Source organism: Hyla sarda, chromosome 5 (genome assembly GCF_029499605.1).
Source record: "Hyla sarda isolate aHylSar1 chromosome 5, aHylSar1.hap1, whole genome shotgun sequence".
In the NCBI taxonomy this organism is placed as follows: domain Eukaryota; kingdom Metazoa; phylum Chordata; class Amphibia; order Anura; family Hylidae; genus Hyla; species Hyla sarda.
The window spans coordinates 116273313-116297305 of NC_079193.1; the positions used below are offsets into that span (position 1 = coordinate 116273313).

At 42.1% G+C, this 23993-nt stretch overlaps 1 protein-coding gene across 4 annotated transcripts in view; it reads right to left on the reverse strand.

The window, feature by feature from the left end:
- The window catches only part of TRIO (trio Rho guanine nucleotide exchange factor), a 748009-nt gene that overhangs the window by 215118 nt on the left and 508898 nt on the right, over positions 1 to 23993 (reverse strand). For all 4 annotated transcript variants that reach the window (XM_056520137.1, XM_056520140.1, XM_056520138.1 and 1 more), the window contains exon 36: positions 10929 to 11172. In XM_056520137.1, coding sequence (XP_056376112.1) covers positions 10929 to 11172 — 244 coding nt within the window. The remainder of the gene's footprint in view (positions 1 to 10928; positions 11173 to 23993) is intronic.

Below are 23993 nucleotides of genomic sequence, written 5' to 3' on the forward strand. Positions count from 1 at the left end.
GGATACAAATATCATTTAGTGAATGATGAAGAGACAGAGGGGTTTCCCCTTACCAGAGGAACAAGACAGGGCTGTCCTCTCTCTCCCCCTACATCTTCTCCCTATATATAGAACCACTTGCAGTAAAAATTAGGAAGATGAAAGAGGTGGAGGGGTTTGGGTGTAGGGGGAGAGAGGACAAAATATCGTTGTTCGCGGATGACATTCTGATGTACGTTTCCAATACAGATCATATGCTGGATAAAGTAATAGCAAAAGTGGAAAGCTTTGGTAAGATATCAGGACTACAAGTAAATTGGGAAAAAACAGTGCTGCTTCCTTTAGAAGGGAGAATAAAGCATAGTAAGGTTAGGGTGCTAAAAGAAAATGAATCCTTTCGCTACTTGGGTATTGTAATTTCTAAAAAGGTAGAAGATTATATAAAATTAAATATAGATCCATTGCTGCAAAAGATTTGGTGTGGACTTTCATTAAGTATGGCGGACAGAATTAGTTTGATAAAAATGATAACGTTACCCCAATTGCAATATGTTTTATTAAATAGTCCAATTTGGTTAGGGGAAAGAGTATTCAAGCAAATAGAATCTCTGTTGAGAGATTTAATCTGGAAGGGGAGAAGACCAAGGATAAAATTACAACATTTAGTAAAAGAAGAGAATAATTGAGGTCTGTCAGTTCCGGATTCTAGAACCTATTTTTGGGCAGCACAGTTAACCCATCTAATTAGATGGAAAGAAATTGACTATTTGAGAGGAGTAGTAAGGAGTAGGGGAGAAAAATGTGTAAGAATATGGGAATGGTTAGAAGGAGGTCAATTAAAGGGGTACTCCCCTGGAAAACATGTTTTTTTAGATCAACTGGTGCCAGAAAGTTAAACATATGTAAATTACTTCTATTAAAATATCTTCCTGTGCTTATCAGCTGTTGTATGCTCTACAGGAAGTTCTTTTCTTTTTGAATTTCCTTTCTGCCTGACCACAGTGCTCTCTGCTGACACCTCTGTCCATTTTAGGAACAGTCCAGAGTAGAAGCAAATCCTCATAGCAAACCTATGCTTCTCCGAACAGTTCCTAAAATGGACAGAGGTGTCAGCAGAGAGCACTGCGGTCAGACAGAAAGGAAATTCAAAAATAATATAACTATTAAGATTTTTTAATAGAAGTAATTTACAAATCTGTTTAACTTTCTGGCACCAGTTGATTTAAAAAAAATATGCCTTCCAGGGGAGTTCCCCTTTAAGTATTAGAGAAGGAGCAGGGGCAACATTATTACAATTGGCACAAAAAGTATGGGAGAAAATAAAGAGTGTAATAGCACAGAGGAAGGCGACACAATATACACCAATATTTGATAATAAAAAGTTTGAAGAAATCACTAAAACACAAACAAAAGTATTTTGGTATAGGTACAATGTAAGATTTGTGGCACAAATATTAGAAGGAAATGGGTTAAGACCATTTTATAGTATATGTAGAGAATATGGAATTCCGCAGAATCAGGAGTTTAGATATTTTCAATTAAAACACGCGGTGAGTAAAGTAAAGGAAAAAGAGTGGCTGAAGGTACAGGAACAACCACTAATGAAGGAGGTGATGGAGAAAGAAATTAGAAGGAAAATAACATCTAAAATGTAGAGAGAATTGAAGAAGGTGCAAGAAGATAGAGTGGTTCACAATAGTCAAAGGAAATGAGAGAATGAGATAGGAGAAATAAGTCAAACAGAGTGGGAAGGTATTTGGGACTGGAGTAAAAAAGCGATATGTAATAGAAATCACAGGGTGACACAATTTTTTATAAATAAGAGATTGTATTACGCCCCCAAGCAATTGGGGAAGATAGATAGGAATAAACATTATGGTTGTCCCAAGTGTGGAGAGGAAGAATTCGATTTCTCGCATATGTACTATAAATGTCCGCAAGTCCAAAAGGTGTGGCAAAAAATAATAAAGGAGGTTGAAATTAAGATTGTAATACTTGAAGGCCTGTAGTCAGCCCGAGACCTTTAATCCTGGTAGATTATTATAGTGAAATAAAATAAAGCAAACATTTTTTTTTTTTTTTTCTCCTTTTTGGATAGTTGCTGCCTCCTCTCCTTTGGTATATATAACCTATTAACAGCTTCGAGGGGGGGAGGAGAGGTCGGAAGGAATTTTTTTTTTATTTTTTTTTCCTCTTCTCCTCCTACCTCCCTGGTACCCCCAAATCTGTGCTTCTGATTAATTGATTTATTTCTTAATTTATTCGCTCCTGTTGCTAAGGTAATAGAAATAGGGGATGACATAGGGGTGGAAAGGGTGTGAACAGTAGGGGAAGCGACAAAAGACAGTTAGGAGGGGGGAGGTGGGGGAGAGAGGGAGGAAGGCGCAGGGAGGACTGCAGGCCTCAAGTAGTAAATTAAATAAGGAATATTGTAATGGCAAGATTAAAGCAGAATTGATTTTAACCCGTTTACGTAAAATCAGGTACATGTACCTGATGATTAGCGGTGACTTCGTGCAACATCAGGTACATGTACCTGATGGACATAACCTGTCACATCGCCGCCGCGCACTGTGACAGTTTTATGAAACTTGCTGTGCTACACAGCAGGACCTCCCTGAAGCTGGCCAGGGACCAATCGCAGCGGTCCCCGGCCGGCGATCGCTGCTATTGGTCCGTCAGTTCAGACGAACCGAAAGCAGGGATCTGGCGGCGGTTTCCTCCTTCCCCCTCTCCTCCGTCGCTTCATTCAGTGAAACGATCGGTGGTGAGAGGGGCCCCGTTGAGGGAGGCCGCCCGCAGCACTCAGGATCGGAGCGCAGCTCCGATCCTGAGTTAAACCTGTAGACGCTGCGGTCACTGTGACCGCGGCATCTATTAGGATTACAGAGGGAGGGAGCTCCAACTGTCACCATCGGCGCTCTGCAAAGTGAAAGCAGAGCGCTGATGGTTGCCATGGCAACCGGAGGACTGACAGTAGCCACCGTTGCCATGGCAACATGAGTGATCAGTCTCTACCTAAGGTACTGACAGACATAGGCAAAATTCAATGGAGTACAGATGTGTACTCCATTGAATTCTGTGTATAACAGTAAAACAAAAAAAAGTTAAATGTGAAATAAAGTGAAAAAGAAATGAAAAAAGTGAAAAAAAAATGTGAAAAAAATTTCAATAAAAAATGTGAAAAATAAAATGAAAAAAAAAATGGAAAAAAATAGTAAAATAAATTATATATATAATACACCCCCAACACAAACCCAAAAATAGTCCCCCCAAAAACATCAACATGTCCCGCAAAAAAAGAGTCCTCACACAATTGCGTCAGTGAAAAAATAAAAAAGTTATGGCTCACAGAATACTGCAAATTAAAAACGTGATTTTTTTTACAAAAATCGTTTTTATGCTATAAATGAACTAAAATATAAAAAAAACATAGAAACCGTATCAACCTGCAGAGTAAAGTTAACACGTCATTTATACCGCATGACGAACGACCTAAATTCTTTTAATAAAAAACAACTGCAGAATAGATTTTTTTATGTATATCACCTCATAAAAAATAAAATAAAAAACGATCAAAGTGTCACATGTGCCCCAGAATGGTACCAATAAAAGCGTCAACTTGTCTCCCAAAAATATTTTTTCACCCCAAGGCCTCTGCAACTTTATATGATGCCAACAAAATATTCTAAACTAAAAGGGTGCCCCAAAATCCACATAGCACTCCTTCATGTCTGAGGCCTGCATGAGAGACACGTAGCACACAAAGGCCACATATGGGATATTTCTAAAAACGTCAGAATTCAGGGAATAAATCTTGAGTTTTATTTCTTTGTCAACACCTATTGTGTTACAGAAAATAATGGATAAAAATGAAAAATCTGCAAAAAAATGAAATTTTTAAATTCAGCCTCCACTTTGCTTTCATTTCTGTGAAGCACCGAAAGGGTTAATGAACTTCTTTAATGTCATTCTGACTACTTTAAGGGGTGCAGGTTATAAAATGGGGTGATTTATGGCGGTATCTAACATTCAGGCCCCTCAATTCCACTTCAGAACTGAACTGGTCCCTGAAAAATCAGATTTTGAAATTTTCTTGAAAATCTGGAAAATTTCTGCTAAACTTATAAACCCTCTAACATTCTAAAAAAGTAAAATAATGTTTATCAAATGATGGGAACATAAAGTAGACATATTGTAGATGTGAATTAATCATTAATTTGGTGCGACATGACTATTTATGGTACAAGCATAAATGTTAAGTCTAGAAAAATGCTAATTTTTCATTTTTTTCGCCAAATTTTTCATTTTTTTTTTTTACAAAAAACGCTGAATATATCAATCAAAATTTACCACTAATGTAAAGTACAATATGTCACGAAAAAACAATCTCGGAATTGGGTTGATAAGTAAAAGCGTTCCAAAGTTATTACCACATAAAGAGAGAAATGTCAGATTTGAAAAAAAGGCCTTGGTCATTAAGGCCAAAACAGGCTGTTGAGTAAAGGGGTAGGTTGATTAATGGATATTGTTGGGTGGGTTTGGGGATATCATTTTCTTTTTGATGGAAAAGTTTTTTTATGTAAACTTTTATAATGTTATAAAGAATAAAAATATATATATAAAAAAAAAACAGTAAGTTTCCTGCGTGAAGTTTGAGCTGCGGAAAATTTTTCGCCGAAGCGCAAACTCCTAGGGGGAAACTCACCGTAACCCGCCAGTGCGAATGTACCCTAAAAACACTACACTACACTAACACATAATAAACACTACACACACCCCCTTACACTGCCCCCCCCCCCCTATAAAAATGAAAAATGTATTGTATGGCTGTGTTTCCAAAACGGAGCCTCCAGCTGTTGCAAAACAACAACTCCCAGCATTTCTGGACAGCCATTGACTGTCCAGGCATGCTGGGAGTTTAGCAACAGCTGGAGGCACAATGTTTGGGAATCACTGGCGTAGAATACCCCTATGCCCACCCCTATGCAATCCCTATGTAGTCCTCAAATGCGCATGGTGTTCTCTCACTTCAGAGCACTGTCGTTTTTCAAGGAAACTGTTTAGGGCCACATATGGGGTATCTCCGTACTCGGGAGAAATTGCACTGCAACTTTTGGGGAGCTTTTTCGCCTTTTACCCCTTATGAAAAGGAAAAGTTGGGGGCTACACCAGCCTGTTAGTATAAAAAAAAATGTAATGTTTTACACTAACATGCTGGTATTGCCCCATACTTTTTGTTTTCACAAGCGGTAAAAGCAAAAAAATAGACCCCCAAAATGTGTAACACAATTTCTCCTGAGTACGCAAATACCCCATATGTGGACGTAAAATGCTCTGCGGGCGCACACCAAGGCTCAGGAGTGAGAGTGTACTATGTACATTTGAGGCCTATTGGTGATTTGCACAGGGGTGGCTGATTTTACAGTGGTTCTGACATAAAAGCAAAAATAAATAAATACCCACCAATGTGACCCCATTTTGGATACTACACCCCTCACGGAATGTAACAAGGTGTATAGTGAGCCTTAACACCCCACAGGTGTTTGACGAATTTTCATCAAAGTTGGATGGGAAAATGAAAAAAATTATTTTTTTTCACTAAAATGCTGGTGTTACCCTAAATTTTTCATTTTCACAAGGGAAAATAGGAAAAAAGCCCCCCAAAATTTGTAACCCCATTTCTTCTGAGTAAGAACATACCCCCCCATGTGACCCCATTTTGGAAACTACACCCCTCACGTAATGTAATAAGGGGTACAGTGAGCATTTATGCCCCACAGGTGTCTGACAGATTTTTGGAACAGTGATCAGTGAAAATGAAAAATTGTATTTTTCATTTGCACAGCCCACTGTTCCAAATATCTGTCAAACGCCAGTGGGGTGTAAATGCTCACTGCACCCCTTATTAAATTCTGTAAGGGGTATCATTTCCAAAATGGGGTCACATGTGGGGGGTCCACTGTTCTGTCACCAAGGGGGGTATGTAACACCACATGGCCCCCGATTTCCATTCCAAACGAATTCTCTTTTAAAAAGCTCAATGGCGCTCCTTCTCTCCTGAGCATTGTAGTTCGCCAGCAGAGCACTTGATGTCCACACATGGGGTATTTCCATACTCAGAGGAAATGGGGTTACAAATTTTGGGGGGCATTTCGTCCTATTATCCCTTGCAAAAAATAAAAAATAATTTACACATCCAACTTTAAACGAAAATTCATCAAAGAGCTGTGGGGTGTTAAGGCTCACTGGAACCCTTGTTACGTGCCTTGAGGTGTGTAGTTTCCAAAATAGTATGCCATGTGTTTTTTTTTGCTGTCATGGCACCATAGGGGCTTCCTAAATGGGACATGCCCCCCAAAAACCATTTCCGAAAAACTTGCTCTCCAAAATGCCACTGTCGATCCTTCCTTTCTGAGCCCTCTAGTGCACCCGCCAAACACTTGACATACACATATGAGGTATTTTCTTACTCGAGAGAAATTGTGTTATACATTTTAGGAAGATTTCTCTCCTTTTACCCCTTGTAAAAATTCAATAACTGGGTCTACAAGAACATGCCAGTGTAAAAAAATGAAGATTTTGAATTTTCTCCTTCAATTTGCTATTCCTGTGAAACACCTAAAGGGTTAACAAACCTTTTGAATGTCATTTTGAATACTTTCAGGGGTGTAGTTTTTATAATGGGGTCATTTATGATGTATTTCTAATATGAAAGCCCTTAAAATCCACTTCCAAACTGAACTGGTCCCTAAAAAATGTTATTTTGAAAATTTTGAGAAAAATTGGAAAATTGCTGCTATACTTAGAAGCCCTCTGATGTCTTCCAAAAGTAAAAACATGTCAACTTTATGATTCAAACATAAAGTAGACATATTGTATATGTGAATCAATATATAATTTATTTGGAATATTCTTTTTCCTTATTAGCAGAGAGCTCCAAAGTAAAAAAATAAATTGCTAAATTTTAAATTTTTCCATCTAATTTTGGAATTTTTCACCAAGAAATGATGCAGGTATCGACAAAATTTTACCACTAACATAAAGTAGAAGATGTCATGAAAAAACTATTTCGGAATCAGAATGAAAGGTAAAAGCATCCCAGAGGTATTAATGCTTAAAGTGAAAGTGGTCAGATGTGCAAAAAATGGCCGGGTCCTACATTGAAAATTGTCTGGGTCCTTAAGGGGCTAAGCAGGTAGCAGAGGGGGGACTACTAGTCAGACATGCAGTTGGCAGGTTATAGCTAGGGTATTTGTCATCATCATGTCTCACACAATGGCTTTGATTTACTATTGTAAACCCGACTTGTTTGGTCGGGTTGTGCGCCAGAATCTTTGTGCCAGGATTCTGTCTCATTGTGCCAGAAATGTAAAACCCGACCAACTCTCCATTTTACTGAGAAAACACAAAAAAGGGGCATGTCGGTCAGGGAAAGGGCAGTGTTCCCAACATTTTCACAAAAACCCAACATACTTACTAAGGTTTCCACAGAAAATGTGGTGGATTTGAGCTGAGGAAAACCCTACAGATCAGAGCATGTTTAAACAAAGCAAAAAAAGTGCAAAATGTAGGGAAACCTTAGTAAATACCCGCAGAGAAACCTACACTCCACTCTTAGTGAATCAGGGCAATTGTGTCAATCTCATCCCCCTGCTATGCCTGTGAAAATTTCCAGCTCTCACCGAAACCAACTCCTTTTCATGTTCTAATGTCTCACCTGACAAACAGGGCTCAGCTGCCAGAACCAATCCCAGTTTCCAAATCCAAATGTTTTTGCACTGTGCTCAGGTGCAAGATTTGAACACAGGGCCCAGCTTCAGGCTGACTGTCAATCAAGCATGAATAGGGATGGGAGGGAGAACACCTGTGACACTTGGCCACAGAGAATAAAAGCATTTTTCTACATTATAGAAGCACAAAGATATAAAAAGGTACCATGTATCTTCTTGCCCTAGTAGATATGCAACAATGACAGCAGTTTGGAACATCAATTGCAGCTGACAGATTCCAGTCACTTATGTTGACTTGTCCTGCTGTTGTTAAGAACAGTTATTTCCCCATATAAAAAGGAGTTTTAATGAAAGCGAGATAAAATATTGTGGGAATTATGCCTGGAAAGAAAGTTTGGCAGTTTGTATACCTAGGTACTTAAATGGGCACTCACATTAAAACTAATTATTGCTATTGCACTCCTTATGGTAAATAAAAAATCTGTACTATATTTTGTTTAAAAAAAAACAACGTTTTCTATGTTTTATTTGTGTTTAAAAAAGCTGCCACTAGGTGTCTCCCTACTTGTCCACAGCACATTTTTCCCATCTCTTGCATAGACTTTGGACTCCTGCTGGCCTGGCAGAAGTCCAAAATCAGGAAATGCAGTCTGGAGTGCTGAGAGGGGTGTGTGCAGCCTTAGCCAATTTTAGCTCATCTGAACAAAGAAAGAAAGAATAAGGGGGCTCAACTTTGTATCTGTTCACAAAATCATAATGGGTGCTAATGGAAACATGAAAAGAACATATAATATACCACAGAAGAAAAGCTACACACTTCTCTAAATAAGCACACCTATTATAATATCATTCCTGATACAATGCGTTAGTACAAATTAACAAATTCCTTTATTGCACATGTAATTAGTACAGAAATGACAGACATAATATAAAAACACTTAAAAAGCCCAAACAAACTGGGCAACCCTTCGTGACGGAGGGGGGACATAATACCACACCCTCCAGTTGACACCCACACTGTCCCAGGTACAATTAAAGGATGCACGACCACTAGTACTGTATAATCAACAATGATAATATTGCAGCTCAAAGCGGGATACAATACAATGAATATAATTCAAGTGAATGTGTGTATTCCCCTTCCCTGAAGAGCAATGACCAGATATAAATAAACCGCCCCCTCTAAGACATATGAGGAATACATGTTAAAGGGGTTATCCAGGAAAAAAACTTTTTTATATATCAACTGGCTCCAGAAAGTTAAACAGATTTGTAAATTACTTCTATTAAAAAATCTTAATCCTTTCAGTACTTATGAGCTTCTGAAGTTAAGGTTGTTCTTTTCTGTCTAATTGATCTCTGATGACACGTGTCTCGGGAACCGCCCAGTTTAGAAGAGGTTTGCTATGGGGATTTTCTTCTAAACTGGGCGGTTCCCGAGACATGTGTAATCAGAGAGCACTTAGACAGAAAAGAACAACCTTAAAGGGGTACTCTGGTGGAAAAACAAATTTTTTTCTTTTCTTTTTTAAATCAACTGGTGCCAGAAAGTTAAACATATTTGTAAATTACTTCTATAAAAAAATCTTAATCCTTCCTGTATTTATTAGCTGCTGAATACTACAGAGGAAATTTATTTTTTTTGGAATGCTCTCTGATGACATCACGAACACACTGCTCTCTGCTGACGTTATTATAATAATAATAATAATAATAAGTCTTTATTTATTGTTGTCCTTAGTGGGATTTGAACCCAAGGCCCCAGCACTGCAAGGCAGCAGTGCTAACCACTAAGCCACCATGCTGCCCTTAGCATACATCTGCTATGCACAGTTGCTAAAATGGACAGAGGTGTCAGCAGAGAGCCCTGTGGTTGTGATGTCATCAGTCTTCCAAAAAGAAAGGAATTTCCTCTGTAGCATTCAGCAGCTAATAAGTACTGGAAGGATTAAGATTGTTTTAATAGAAGTCATTTACAAATATGTTTAACTTTCTGGCACCAGTTAATTTAAAAAAGAAAAAAAAAATGTTTTTCCACTGGAGTACCCCTTTAACTTCAGAAGCTCAGAAGTACTGAAAGGATTAAGATTTTTTTAATAGAAGTAATTTACAAATCTGTTTAACTTTCTTGAGTTGATATATAAAAAAAGGTTTTTCCTGGATAAACCCTTTAACAATAATCAATGGCTCATCAACTGAGCAATGATTCAAGTAGCAGGATAGGCCAGACACAAATGGAGGTGCAGAATCCAACACAAATACTCATTTCTGGGTGGGTAACCACTCAACGCGTGGGGCTTCTATGTCACCCAACTGGCATTGTATCAGGAATTATTTATAATAGGTGTGCTTATTTAGAGAAATTATAGCTCACATGCTGAACTGCTCTGGGCTGTGTGTAGCAGAGTGAGGGAGGAAGTTCTCCCCTGTATGGCTTCAGATGATGTCAATCCTGCTGGGGAACGCCCCTTCCCAGTCTGTGAAACCGAGCAGAAAATAAAGAGCAATATCAAGGTAGAGAACCAACAAATAATAAAAATAAAGGCAGGGGGTGGTTTATCATGATAACGGCAGTGAACTGGAAGGATTATAAAATGTAACAACATCATGAGAGGTACTCTTTAAAGGAAATATGTCATCAGCATCATGCTGATAACAATGGTACTTACTGTTTGCTGATCTGTGCCTCAGTTACTCCCTTTTTTAGATTATGCAAATGAAGCAGCTTGGTGCATGGGAGTGCATCACGAGGTGTGTCCTGGATCTTCATAGTAAATGCCCTCCTCCTCTGTGAACTCTCTCTTGCAAGCATAGAAACTTCACGCTTGAGAGAGATTTCATAGGGAAGAAGGATCAGCACAGAGAAGGATGGCGTTTACTATGAAGATCCATGCCGGACATAACAGTGCACTCAGGGTTTGGGAACATGCACTAAGCTGCTTCATTTGTGTAATCAGATAAAGAGGAACATTGGAAGAAAGGAGATCAGCAAATGGTAAGAACTATTGTCATCACCGTCACTCACACTGCAAGTCTATACCAATAGATTAGCGCAAGTGATGCTGATGACAGATTCCCTTTTAATTTATCAACTATATATATATATATATATATATATATATATATATATATATATATACTTAGTCTAATACACATGAAGCTAACACATTTTTGCACTCCAGACACAAATGAGTATGCCAACTATGAACCACTTACCTTTATGATTAAATATTCCTTCCATTTCCATGCTACTTCTTGAATGCGCAATGCAAAGAGAACTACAAGGAACTAAGCCTTCTGATGCTGGTGATCTGTCAGTTGTCCTGACTAAGCACCAGTCAGGTCTATCTTGCTGTCTTTCAAGAATCTCTACAGTCTGTCCCCGTCGCACGGTCAATTCATTAGTGTTGCAAGCAGTAAAATCATGTATGACTACAGTCAATTCACAACCTCCTGAAAGCTGAAAACAAAAACAAGGAATATTAAAAAAAATAAAAATAAAATAGAACTATAAACATAGAAATATTTCCAAATAAGGACCAGATCTAAAGATGTGAATAACACTTTGCAGATTCTCTTTAACTACTGAAATTACAAGTACAGGGAGCAAAATGCGATCAGCAGGACTACTTTTTCTAGCACCGTTCTAGGTAATAATAAAAAAAATAATAAAAAAAGCCAGTTTCTTTTAAAAAACAAACAAACAAAAAAAACACTCCCCATCTGTCTCCAGGTTGGGTGCGTTTCTGCAGCTCAGTTCCATTGAAGTGAATGGAACCAAGTTGTAATACCACACCCAACCTGGAGACAGACAGGGAGTGGCTTTTGAAAGAAGCTATTCTATTTTTTAATTCCTGTATAACCCCTTTAACTATGAACATGGCTGTAAAGGATGGGATTTACAGTAGAAAGGCTTTACTCTGCACAAAATTCTAAGGCTAGATTTTTTTATTTAACCCCTTAAGGACACATGACGTTCTCATACGTCTCCATTTCCGAGTCCTTAAGGACACATGATGTATGAGAACGTCATGCATTTTCCTGGCCCCCCCCCCCCCGCAGCCATCTGGAGCGGAGCTGGTGCCTGCTGAAATCGTTCAGCAGGCATCGCGGCATATCGCCCAGAGGGGTCATGATGACCCCCCCCATGTCGGCGATGGCTGCAGATCGCTGCACAATTCAGCCCAGCGATCTGCGGCGGATTCCGGATCAATCGGGTCTCCAGTGACCCGGTGACCCGGAATTACTGGCTGATCGAGGGAAGAGGTGGCACCGGTGCCACCTCACAATCGCCCTGATTCGTCGGCCGGTTTACCGGTCAGTCGGCATGCTGGGAGCTGTAGTTATGCAACAGCAGGATGCAGATCACCACAACTCCCAGCATACCCTTATGGGCATGCTGGGACTTATAGTTTTGCAACAGCTGGAGGCACATTTTTTCTATGGAAAAGTATACCTTCAGCTGTTGTATAACTACAACTCCCAGCTTGCACAATCGGCTAAAGTGCATGCTGGGAGTTGTAGTGGTGCATCTGCTGGTTGCATAACTACAACTCCCAGCATGCCCGTTGCCTGTCGGTGACTGCTGAGAGTTGTAGTTTTGCAACAGCTGAAGGCACACTGGTTGTGAAACACAGAGTTTATTTTTTTTTACTTAACTCAGTGTTTCACGACCGGTGTGCCTCCAGCCGTTGCAAACTACAACTCCCAGCATGCACCGGACATGCTGGGAGTTGTAGTTTTGCAACAGCTTGAGGCACACTGGTTGTGAAACACTGAGTTAAGTAGCAAACCAGTGAGTCTCAAGCTGTTGCATAGCTACAATCCCCAGCATTCCCAGCCAAAGCAGTATGCCTCCAGCTGTTGCAAAACTACAACTCCCAGCATGCACTGATAGACCGTACATGCTGGGAGTTGTAGTTTTGCAACAGCTGGATGTTACCCCCCCCCCCCCAATGTGAATGTACAGGGTACACTCACATGGGCGGAGGTTTACAGTAAGTATCCGGCTGCAAGTTTGAGCTGCGGCAAATTTTCTGCCGCAGCTCAAACTGACAGCGAGAAACTACTGTGAACCCCCGCCCATGTGACTGTACCCTAAAAACACTAAACTAACACAAAATAAAAAAAAAAAGTAAAAACACTACATATACACATACCCCTACACAGCACCCTTCCCCTCCCCAATAAGAATGAAAAACGCCTGGTACGCCACTGTTTCCAAAACTGAGCCTCCAGCTGTTGCAAAACAACTACTCCCAGTATTGCCAGACAGCCACTGACTGTCCAGGCATGCTGGGAGTTTTACAACAGCTGGAGGCACCCTGTTTGGGAATCACTGGCGTAGAATACCCCTATCTCCACCCCTATGCAAGTCCCTAATTTAGGCCTCAAATGTGCATGGCGCTCTCACTTTGGAGCCCTGTCGTATTTCAAGGCAAAAGTTTAGGGTCACATATGGGGTATCGCCGTACTCGGGAGAAATTGTGTTACAAATTTTGGGGGGTATTTTCTGCTATTACCTTTTTTAAAAATGTAAAATTTTTGGGAAATCAAGCATTTTAGGTAATTTTTTTTTTTTTTTTTACATATGCAAAAGTCGTGAAACACCTGTGGGGTATTAAGGTTCACTTTAACCCTTGTTACGTTCCCCAAGGGGTCTAGTTTCCAAAATGGTATGCCATGTGTTTTTTTTTTTGCTGTTCTGGCACCAAAGGGGCTTCCTAAAGGTGACATGCCCCCCAAAAACCATTTGTCACTCCTTCCCTTCTGAGCCCTCTACTGCGCCCGCCGAACAATTAACATAGACATATGAGGTATGTGCTTATTCGAGAGAAATTGGGTTTCAAATACCAGTAAAAATTTTCTCCTTTTTACCCCTTGCAAAAATTCAAAAATTGGGTCTAGAAGAACATGCGAGTGTAAAAAATGAAGATTGTGAATTTTCTCCTTCACTTTGCTGCTATTCCTGTGAAACACCTAAAGGGTTAAAACACTTACGGAATGTCATTTTGAATACTTTGGAGGGTGCAATTTTTATAATCATTTTTGTATACATTTTTTCTTCCTTAACCCCTTCACACAGAATGCCGTATATATATACGGCGGGTGATGCAGCAGGTTTGCGCATCCTGCTGTATATATATATATATATATATATATATATATATATATATATATATATATTTATATGGCATTCAGTTAAATGACCCCCCCAAAGCATAATGCGGGTTAAACTTACCTGCTCTGGCAGTCTCCGGCACAGACAAGTCCTCCTTCAGGACCAGGGACCAATCAGATGTGGTCCTTTAGGTCTCTGATTGGTCCAGGGGCGGGTGCTTCCAAGCGGCGGGTGTGCGTCCGATGAAGCGTGCATGTGGGCAATGGGAAGGTCCAGCGACAGCGATGAAGGAGATCGTTAGTGAGCAATCTTCAAGCTTTGGCCCTTTAGTTATCAAACTACAACGCCCAGCATGCCCAGACTGCAGTTCGTTGTCTGGGCATGCCGGGAGTTATAGTTCTGCAACATCTGGAGGACCACAGTTTTGAGACCACGGTGTAGTGGTCTCTAAACTGTGGCCATCCATATGTTGGATAACTATAAAATATAAATGCCCCAAAGGCTGGTTTCCGTGGAGGAGGCCTAAGCCATGCGCTTCCCTCCGACACATAGCCACTGATTTCTAGGTTTGCTGGCCGCCCAGGAATCCAAATTGCCCCCTTAGTCCTCACTGAAATGGACTTTACATTTTTTGTTTTTTTTGGTGAGGACTTAGTCAATTTGATGGAGGCTCAGACAAACTTTTGCAGCCCAACACCCCGATGTTTGTTTGCTCATACGGCAGCGTTTCAGTCGCGGAAATCCCAATTCCAGAGTTTGCAGTAAGAAAAGACATGTCTATTCTTTCTGTGGAGTCCGTACGGAAACGCATTGCTGTCTATGAGATGGCGCACTTCCGGGCAGTCATAGTGCCGGCATGTTCTGCCGGCGCTCTGCTGTCGGTGGAATGTCTACACAGAAATTTTCTGTGCGGACATTCCACTGTCCGAACATCTCAGCCAGCCTCAGCCACCCCTGTGCATATCATTAATTTAGGCCTTAAATGCACATGGTGTTCTCTTACTCCGGGGCTCCGTCATATTTCAAGGTAACAGTTTAGGGACAGATATGGGGTATCTCTGTAGTTGAGAGAAATTCTGTTACAAATGTTTTCTTCTTTTACCACTTTTGAAAAAGAAAAAACTGGGGTTGCACCAGCATGTTGTTAGTTTTTACACTAACATGCTGGGTTTTTCGTTTACACAAGAGGTAAAAAGGAGTAAAAGCCCCCCTAAAATTAATAGTGCAATTTCTACTGAGTTCAGAAATACCCCTTATGTGGGTGTGAAGCCATCTGCGGGTGCTCAACATGGCTCAGGAGTTAGTGTGCACCATGTACATTTGAGGTCAACTGCAGCTTAACTGGCATTGACGTCAGCGCCGCTTATGAATATTCATCCCCCCTCCCTCCAGCTCTCCCTCTCTTCGCCGATCCTAACTGAAGGGAGGGGGGATGAATATTCATTAGCGGCGCTGACGTCAGTGCCAGTTAAGTTGCAGAAGCCCCGTCCGTGCCAGTTACAGCAAGATTTCCACATATAATAAAACTACGATTGCGGGCGAGTGGCCGGGCAGATCTGGGCAAGGTAGGGCTCATAGAAATCAGCGTGACAGTTTTCATGTGACAGTTTTCTTTTAACTTTCTGGCACCAGCTGATCAAAAAAAAATGTACATTTTTATTTTTTTTTTTATCAGAGTACCCCTTTAAGCCTTTCAATGCTCTCGAGTGACCGCCTGTCCTCCAGGTGTGCCCTTTTTGCATACCTCCAGCTATGTCATTTTTATTCTACCCTTTCCAACAGCCTCAATCTACTTTGTAGTTTAACACCATGTGAACACCTCTGCATGGCCTTCTAGGGCCCCCGGCATTCCATTTCCATCATGTATGGCTTGCTGTTACTTTCGGGGTTGGAGTGCGTGGAAGTCTGAGTTGGGCAACAATTTTTCTCCTGATCAATGGGCTAATTCTTGACTCACAAGGCAGTAACTGCCACAAAAGCCTGAGACGAGCTACAAAATCTCTCTCAATGGTATTGAGTATTGGTAGCCCTTCACCGCTGGTATCCGTCTGTATCAAGCCCGGGAGTTGTGGACTATCCGAGGGTACGATGACACGTTTGGTGGAGTTGCCCCAGATTCACCGCTTTTTGGTGCTCAGTCCTTCAGGTCATTTTCGAGGTGATGTCGGTTCGGGTCCCACACACCCCAACCTGTGGTGTCCAAATACTCACTGCACCGCTTACATTCCTTGAGGCGTATTGTTTCCAAAATGGTGTCAAGTGAGGGGGGGTGGGGGGGGGGGTGTTCCACTGTTTGGGCAACATTGGGGCTTTATAAATAGGAAATGGCCCCAAAAAACGATTACAGCTAAATCTCCAAAAGTCAAATGACACTCCTTCCCTTCTGAGCTTTGTAGGACGCCTTGACAGTATTCGGGAGAAGCTGGGTTACAAATTTTGTGGGCCTTTTTCTCTTTTTACCCTTTGTGAAAATGATAAAATTGGGGCTACAACATGTAAAAATTGAAGATTTTGACTTTTCACTTCTACTTTGCTGCTATTCCTGTGAAACGCCTAAAGGGTAAACAAACTTCCTGAATATCATTTTGAATACTTCAAGGGATGCAGTTTTATAATGGGGTAATTTATGGTGGATTTCTAAAAAGGCCCCTCAAACCCATTTAAAACTGAACTGGTCCCTGAAAAAAATCAGATTTTGACATTTTCGTGAAAAATTTGAAAATTGCTGCTAAACTTTGAAGCCCTCTATAGTCTTCAAAAAGTAAAAACAAGTCAACTTTATGATGACAACATAAAGGAGACATATTGTATACATGAATCAATATATTTTTTGGCATGTCTAATTTCCTTACAAGCAGAACATTTTTAATTTAGAAAAATGCAAATTTTTCTAAGTAATTTTTCACAAATACATGATGCAATTACCGACAAAAATTACCACTATCTTAAATAAAAATATGTCACGAAAAAACTGTCTCAGAATCCAATTCATAAGTAAAAGAGTCTCAGAGTTATTAATGCATAAAGTAACAGAGGTCAGATTTGACAATAAGGCTCCTTCCACTCAATTTACATATTCATTGTCTCCATGTCCATGTCCTAGTTAAGTGGAGTTACAAAATGAATATGTAAATTGAGTGGGCTGAGCTCCTCCATCCTATATCCTAGCGTTTTGGAGTCACACACAATGAACATGTAAATTGAGTGGGTGGAACCCCATCCCCTGTTCGCGATTCACTGAATTTAGCAGGGGATCTTCTAGGGGACATATCTCAGGATCTACTGAACATATTTAGGTAAGTGACCCCTTGTTGGACTCCTGTTCACCCACATTATAACCCAGTGTATTGGGTTTAGTGTGGGTGAACAGGCTGACGGTTTTCCTTTAAGGCTGAAATCGGCTATGTCCTAAAGGGATTAATGTACAACTCCAGAGCCAAAAAGAATTTTTTTTTCTTTACTGACCATTTCTGTAAACTTTAATACCTAGTCATTATTTAAAATAAATAAATAAATAAAAAAGGTTCCAATGTGCCCTGGAGGAATATTATGAAATCATTTATAAAGCCTACATCATATGAATAAAAAATTTCCTGTATAAAAAAAAAAAAAAAAATTGGACTGGTCTTTCTTGTGGGTTATTTGAATATAATATGGCTACATCTAATGCACCCCTTTGCATTCGCTACCAGACAGTACAAGAGAGAGGTGGTATTTGGTAACTTTAAAAGCAAATACACTAAGCGATTGACTGATCTGGCGAGTGTGTGAAAGTATACAAGTGGGTGCAAGTATAAAATCAGGGGGACTTATTTTTGCAATCTCCAAACCTAAGATGACTTCCATGTTTGGGAATGCAGTCCATTGTACATCTTGCACGATGTATGCATTTCTTGAACAACAGTTCGAGGGTGCATATTGCTGTGTGAGTTGTAGAGGAGCAACTGGCAACACTAAGGCGCACTGACAACTGAGCAAGCACTCTCTGGGGTAGAGGTGGGTGAAGATAGTGGGATGGAGGACAGTCAGGTAGCTAGCTGGGTTATAGTTAGAAAACAGGGTAGAGGGAAAAGTGTCAGGGAGGCTAGTCCTAAACTGGCACACCCCAACAAGTTTGACTGGTTGGCAGATGAGGGGGACGCCATTTCAGAGCTAGCAGTACTGCAACAAAACACAGCCAAGGTAATATTTTCTGAAATATTACTAGTACCATGAGCCACACCAGAAGCTGGTGTAGGAAAGAGGGGTTTGGGTTCATAGAGACCTGGGCCGACTTCTCTGTTGGATACCGGCTCTACCGCAGGGATGGGCTGCACCTCAATGTGGAGGGTGCTGCTGTTCTCGGGGAGAAGATGGCCAGAAGGGTGGAGGAATGTCTAAACTAGGGACTGGAAGGAGGGAAACTACAATATAGAGGGGGGAAGACAGTGTAGATAGAGAGCTGGGGATAGTTAATCGCACTGTGGGTGGAGTGGGGGGGGGGGAAGGGTTAGAATAGTTAATAGGGATAGGCTTCATAAGAAAAAAAAAAGACACCATTGAAGTGCATGTTGACTAATGCAAGAAGTCTGACCAATAAAACTGACAAACTGGAGTTGATAATGTCTGAGGAGAATTATGACATAGTGGGTATAACAGAGACTTGGTTGGGCGATAGCTGTGAACATACAGGGTTATAGTCTATTCAGGAAAGATCGGACAAAAAGCAAAGGGGGAGGAGTTTTCCTTTATGTAAAGTCCAGCCTGAAGGCCGCACTGCAGGAGGACAATATTGTGGAGGCATTATGGGTAGAATTATATGGAGATAAAAATAAATAAATTCTGATGGGGGTTTGCTATAAGCAACCAATTATAATAGAAGAGGCAGAAGATCAATTACTGAGGCAAATAAACAAGGTAGCAAGTCAAAATGAGGTGATAATGGGGGACTTTATCCTAAACTAGGAGACAGACATGTGAATCTCAAAGAAAACAGGTTTCTGACTATAGCTACAGATAATTATCTGTCCCAAATGGTGCGGGGCGCGGCCAAAGGGGGAGCCCTTCTAGACTAAATATTAACCAACAGATCTGACAGAGTAACTAATGTGCAGGTAGAAGGATACCTAGGAAATAGTGATCATAATATAATACATTATAACTTCTTCTGCAATAAGGAAATCTCTCGAGGGGCCACCGAAACAATAAACTTTAGGATGGAAAAGTTTGATCAACTCAGAGAAGCCCTTAACAATATAACCTGGGATAATGTCCTCAAAAACAAGAATACTGACACTAAATAGGAGACTTAAAAATATTAAAAATTCTCAATGTAAGAGGTATATACTTTAAGGGAATAAAGGGTCAGGAATAGGAGAAAACCAATGTGGATGAATAAAAATATTTAGAGGACAATAAATGACAAAAATAAAGCATTTAAACTACTAAAACAGGACAGCAGTGAAGAAGCATTAAAAAGCTATAGAGAAAAATGTAAAATATGTAAAAAACTGATAAAAGCCACAAAAGTAGAGACAGAAAGACTCTGCCATGGAGAGTAAAAACGAACCCCAAAATGTTCTTTAACCCTCTTCAGGACGCAGGCCGTACCTGGACGCCCTGCGGCCGCTCCCCTGCTATGATGCCGGGTCACGAGCTGATCCTGTGTCATAGTGGGTCTGTCCCGGCGGCTATCAAGGACCGGGACCCGTGGCTAATACTGGACATCAACGATTCCGGTTATGTCCTGTATTAACCCCTTAGATGCGGCGATGTCCGGTATTAACCCCAAAGTTGAGCGCTAAAATGAGCTAAAAATCGTGGTGCCCTGATCAGCTGAGAGGACGCGAGGAGGGTCCCTACCTCCTTCCTGGGCATCCAATAGTCCCTCTATTGTTCCATGCCGGAGATCCAGGCTGGAGCAGCAGAGCATTGATAACACTGATCAATGCTATGGCATAGCATTGAACAGTGTATGCAATCAGAAGATTGCATGTTATAGTCCCCTATGGGGGCTATAAATGTGTTTAAAAACAAAAAAAAAGTTAATGTGATTTAACCCTTTCCCTAATAAAAGTTTGAATCGCCCCCCTTTTTCCATTTAAAAAAAATAAATATGTAAACAAAAATAAATGTTGTTGATTAAACTGCAGGGTCAATGGCGTATGCGTAAAAAAAAATTTTAAGTCCCCAATTGCGTATTTTTGGTCACTTTGTATACACTAAAAGATGTATAAAAAAAAATAAATAAATAAAAAGAGATCAAAAAGTCAAAACAAAATTGGTACCGATAAAAATTTCAAATCACGGTGTAAAAAAATTAGCCCTCATACCACCCTGTATGCAGAAAAATAAAAAAGTATAGGGGTCATAAGAGGACATTTTTAAACTTACTAATTGTTGTACAAAAAGTTAATTTTTAACAGTAGTTAAAAAAGAAACAGAAGCCCCTAAAAGCTCCAAAATTGAGTTTTTTGGGTTTTTTTTGTCCCACAAATAATTTTTTTTTTGGTTTCACCATTTATTTTTTGGTAAAATGAGTCAATACAAAGTAAAATTGGTAGTGCATAAAACAAGCCCTCACATGGGTCTATGAAAGCGTTCTGATTTTTAAAAGGTGAGTAGGAAAAAGAAAAGTGCAAAAACTGAAAAACCCTGAGTCCTTAAGGTGTTAACTATATAAATAGCAAAAGGTTCAAAATGAAAGTGTTCGGGGCATGGCCTGGATGCCGGCATGAGCGGTCGCACAACCTGAGAGCTCCCGTTGCCCTGCTGGAATTTTCCCCTGAAACTCACCCTGTCTGGCTAGTCCTTGGCTGTCTCGGTCCCTCATGTGGGTCGGGATAGTGGAGTGAGGCTGCGGACCGACTCCTGTGCTGCAGCGTGATCCGGGAGGCCACCGGTGCCTGGGGCCGTCGGTGCCGGGCGGAGGTGCGCGGTGCAGCTCCAGGAGCGAGGTGGTCACTAGTGGAGGTCCCCTGATGCCGGGTGGTGCTGCAGTTGCCTGGTGAGGTGCCCTCCTGTCTCCATTGGCTCCGGTGCCCTCGGCCATTCTGAAAACAACGGGCACCATATTCGGTCTTCGTGGGCGAGGCCTGCGCACAGCTGCTCCCGCCGGCAGGAGAGAAGCTCTGATGTCAACAGGGGAGCAGGGCCGGAGCCCACCGCATACATACTCTCCTTGCTGCTGGCTCCTGTAACGCTCTGAGGTCCTGAGTGAGTACTGCCTCTGCCTGCACTGCCCTCCGGGCCCCTGTGGAGCTCTCAATACCCCTTTGTCACCCACTGGGTGACCCTCCCAGTCTGCCAGCTGCCTTCAGCTGTATTGCACTAGTGACTTTCTGCCTGCTCCTGGCTGATAGGCTTGCTGGGACCTGTGGTGCTACCTTGGCTATCTGAGGACTGTCTGATCTCCTCTGCTGTCCACTGCTAGTGACTCTTACCTGCTCACTATTTGGCCTTGGCTGGCTGGGACTTCTGGTACCCCCCCTGTGTTTTTGTGAGTCGCCTATAGGAGATCCCTATACTCTCTGGACTGTGTTCTGGTGCCTCCCAACCTGCTGTGTGTGTGGCTCGTTTTAGCATGTGTGGCTCCCGCAGAAATAAGAAGCCCAAACAAGATGCTGAGGTGCTGCGGCCGACCTCTGATGAAGATGCCTCTTCTGATGAAGGGTCCTTACATTCCTGTAGCCCCTCTCGATCCCCCCTTGCCACCAAGATTTCAGTGCAGGCAGCGAAGGTCCTGGGCCGGTTCTCTAGATCTCAGGACCGGCCCAGGGGTGATTCTCCTGATCCGACCCTCTCATTATTTGAAGGTTCTCCGACCCCACTGCAGCCACAGTCCCCTGACCGGCCTGTATATGATGCTGCGGCTATGGATCATCGGTTCTCGGAGTTTCTGGCTGCCTTCACCTCCTGTCAATCCATCATGGTGTCCAAAGTGGATGAATAACGGCAGGAATTAGTCATCGTGCACCATAAGACCTAGAAGATTCGTGAGCGCACGAAGGAAGTGGAGCGTCTCTACCCTGGAGGATACAGTCCATCCCTTGCCGGGGCGAGTTAACTCTCTCCAGCAACAGGTCACAGGAGTACTGAATCGTATGGACGACATGGAAAACAGCCGAGACAAAATATTATCCGCCTTGTCGGCCTTCCTGAGAAGCTGGAGGGGTCTGATCCTGTGCTGTTTCTTGAAACGTGGCTGAAGGAGATTCTTCCGGTGGACACCTTCTTTCCTTATTTCTCCGTTGAGTGGGCTCATAGGGTCCCCCCTCCAACCCCCCACCTCCTGGGGTCCTCCTCGTCCCTTCCTGCTGCACTTAAGGGGCAGGGATGCAATTCTCAGTGCAGTGCGCCTTAAGGGAGAAGTCCTTTCTGGCGGAAGCCGAGTGTCCTTCTATCCTAACTTTTCTGTGGAGCTCCGTAAGCAGCGGGTGCAGTTCACTGAGGTCCGATCTAAGATGTGGGAAAAAGGCTACCAATATGTGACGCTGTTTCCTGCTGGTCTCCGGGTGGTGGATGGGACTTCCACTAAGTTCTTCACTTCCCCGACCGAAGCCCTTCATTGGATTGATGAAGCTCCTCCTGTCCGACCATGCAGATTGAACTGTCCTGCTCCTGGCTGCTCTCATGCACTGTCCTCTAGTTAGTTGTTAGGGGGATAGGGTGGCCCTAGGTTCCGGTTCCTTAAGACTTCCCGGGATGATACTCCTAGTTACCGGCCCTTTTCTAGGAGATGGTGGGGTGGCAGGAGTGTTCTTACTTACTGGCTTAGGTTCACTTGGTGTCTTGCCGACACCGGCAGCTGTTGTATTCAGGGTATAGGTCTGCACTGTGTTAGGGCGTAGTTGTTTTCTATGTCCCTTTTAGTGTTAGACAGGGGATCACAGGGATTGTTATGGTTCTGTTTTGTTGCACTTGTTACATGTTTGTGCCCTGTCTGTCTGTATGTGGGCTGTCTGTGGTGTGTGTGTGGTCCCGGTCCTTCCTTCCTTCCTTCCTTCCTGCTTATTCGTTTGGATGACTTCTGGGATGGGTACCCTAAAGGTAGTTAGCTGGAATGTCAGGGAGCTTAACTCCAAGTTCAAAATGGCCTTATGCCTTGACTTTGTGAAACATCAGTCCCATCAGATCATCTGTTTACAGAAGGTACTTGCCCTGAAACAGGCATGAATAACATGGGGCTATCATGCCACCTTCTCCAATTATGCTAGGGGTGTCTCTCTTTTAGTTACCAAGTCCTTGCCGTTGATTGTCTCCCAGACAGCCTGCGATCATTTTGGCAGGTTTGTCATTTTACACTGTTCCATAGGCTCCTTTTCCTTTGTGCTTGTCTCAGTTTATGTGTCTCCTCTGTTTCAGGTCTCAGTATTGGAGTTAATTACTAACAAATTGTTATCTTTTCCCTCTTACCCTGTCCTCTTTGTAGGTGATTTTAATGTTGTTCCTGATCCTGGGCTCGACCGCACCACTGCTGCTGACCCGGGCTCCTCTAACACCTGGCGCCTGAAGTTGGGTCTGACTGACATATGGAGATGGTAATACCCAGATGCAACTTCCTTTTCCTTTTACTCTTCAGTCCATCGGTCCTTCTCCTGCATTGATCTGGCCCTAGCATCTGTTGATCTGCTCCAGGCGGTAAGAGAAGTTTCCTACACCACTAGGGGGATCTCACTGTGGAGCCTTTGGCTGCGGACATCCGTAATGACCCTACTATTTGTGGCATACCCCGGGGGTCAATTGTAGAGAAGGTTTCACTTTATGCAGATGATATGTTAGTATATCTGGCAGATGCAGAAGGTTCTCTCCTGTCCTTAATAGATCTTCCAGACCAGTTTGGGTCACTCTCGGGTTTACGGGTGGACTGGGCTAAGTCCTCATTAATGGCGCTTTCACCTACGATTTTCCTCCCTCCCTCTCTACCGACTGGGGTACAGTTGGTCTCCCGATTCAGATATCTGGGGGTGGAGGTTACTGCGTCTCTGACAGATTATATCTCCCGCTATTATGCTCCACCGTTGAGCGGTTGAATGTCTGGTCTTCACTCGCTCTTTCCCTAGCTGGCAGGATCAATAACTTCAAAATTATTTACCTCCCTAAATTCCTATACCTTTTTAATTTATCCCCGTTAATTCCCCCTAAGAAATACTTTAGTGTGCTTTGTGGTGCTCTGGGATCCT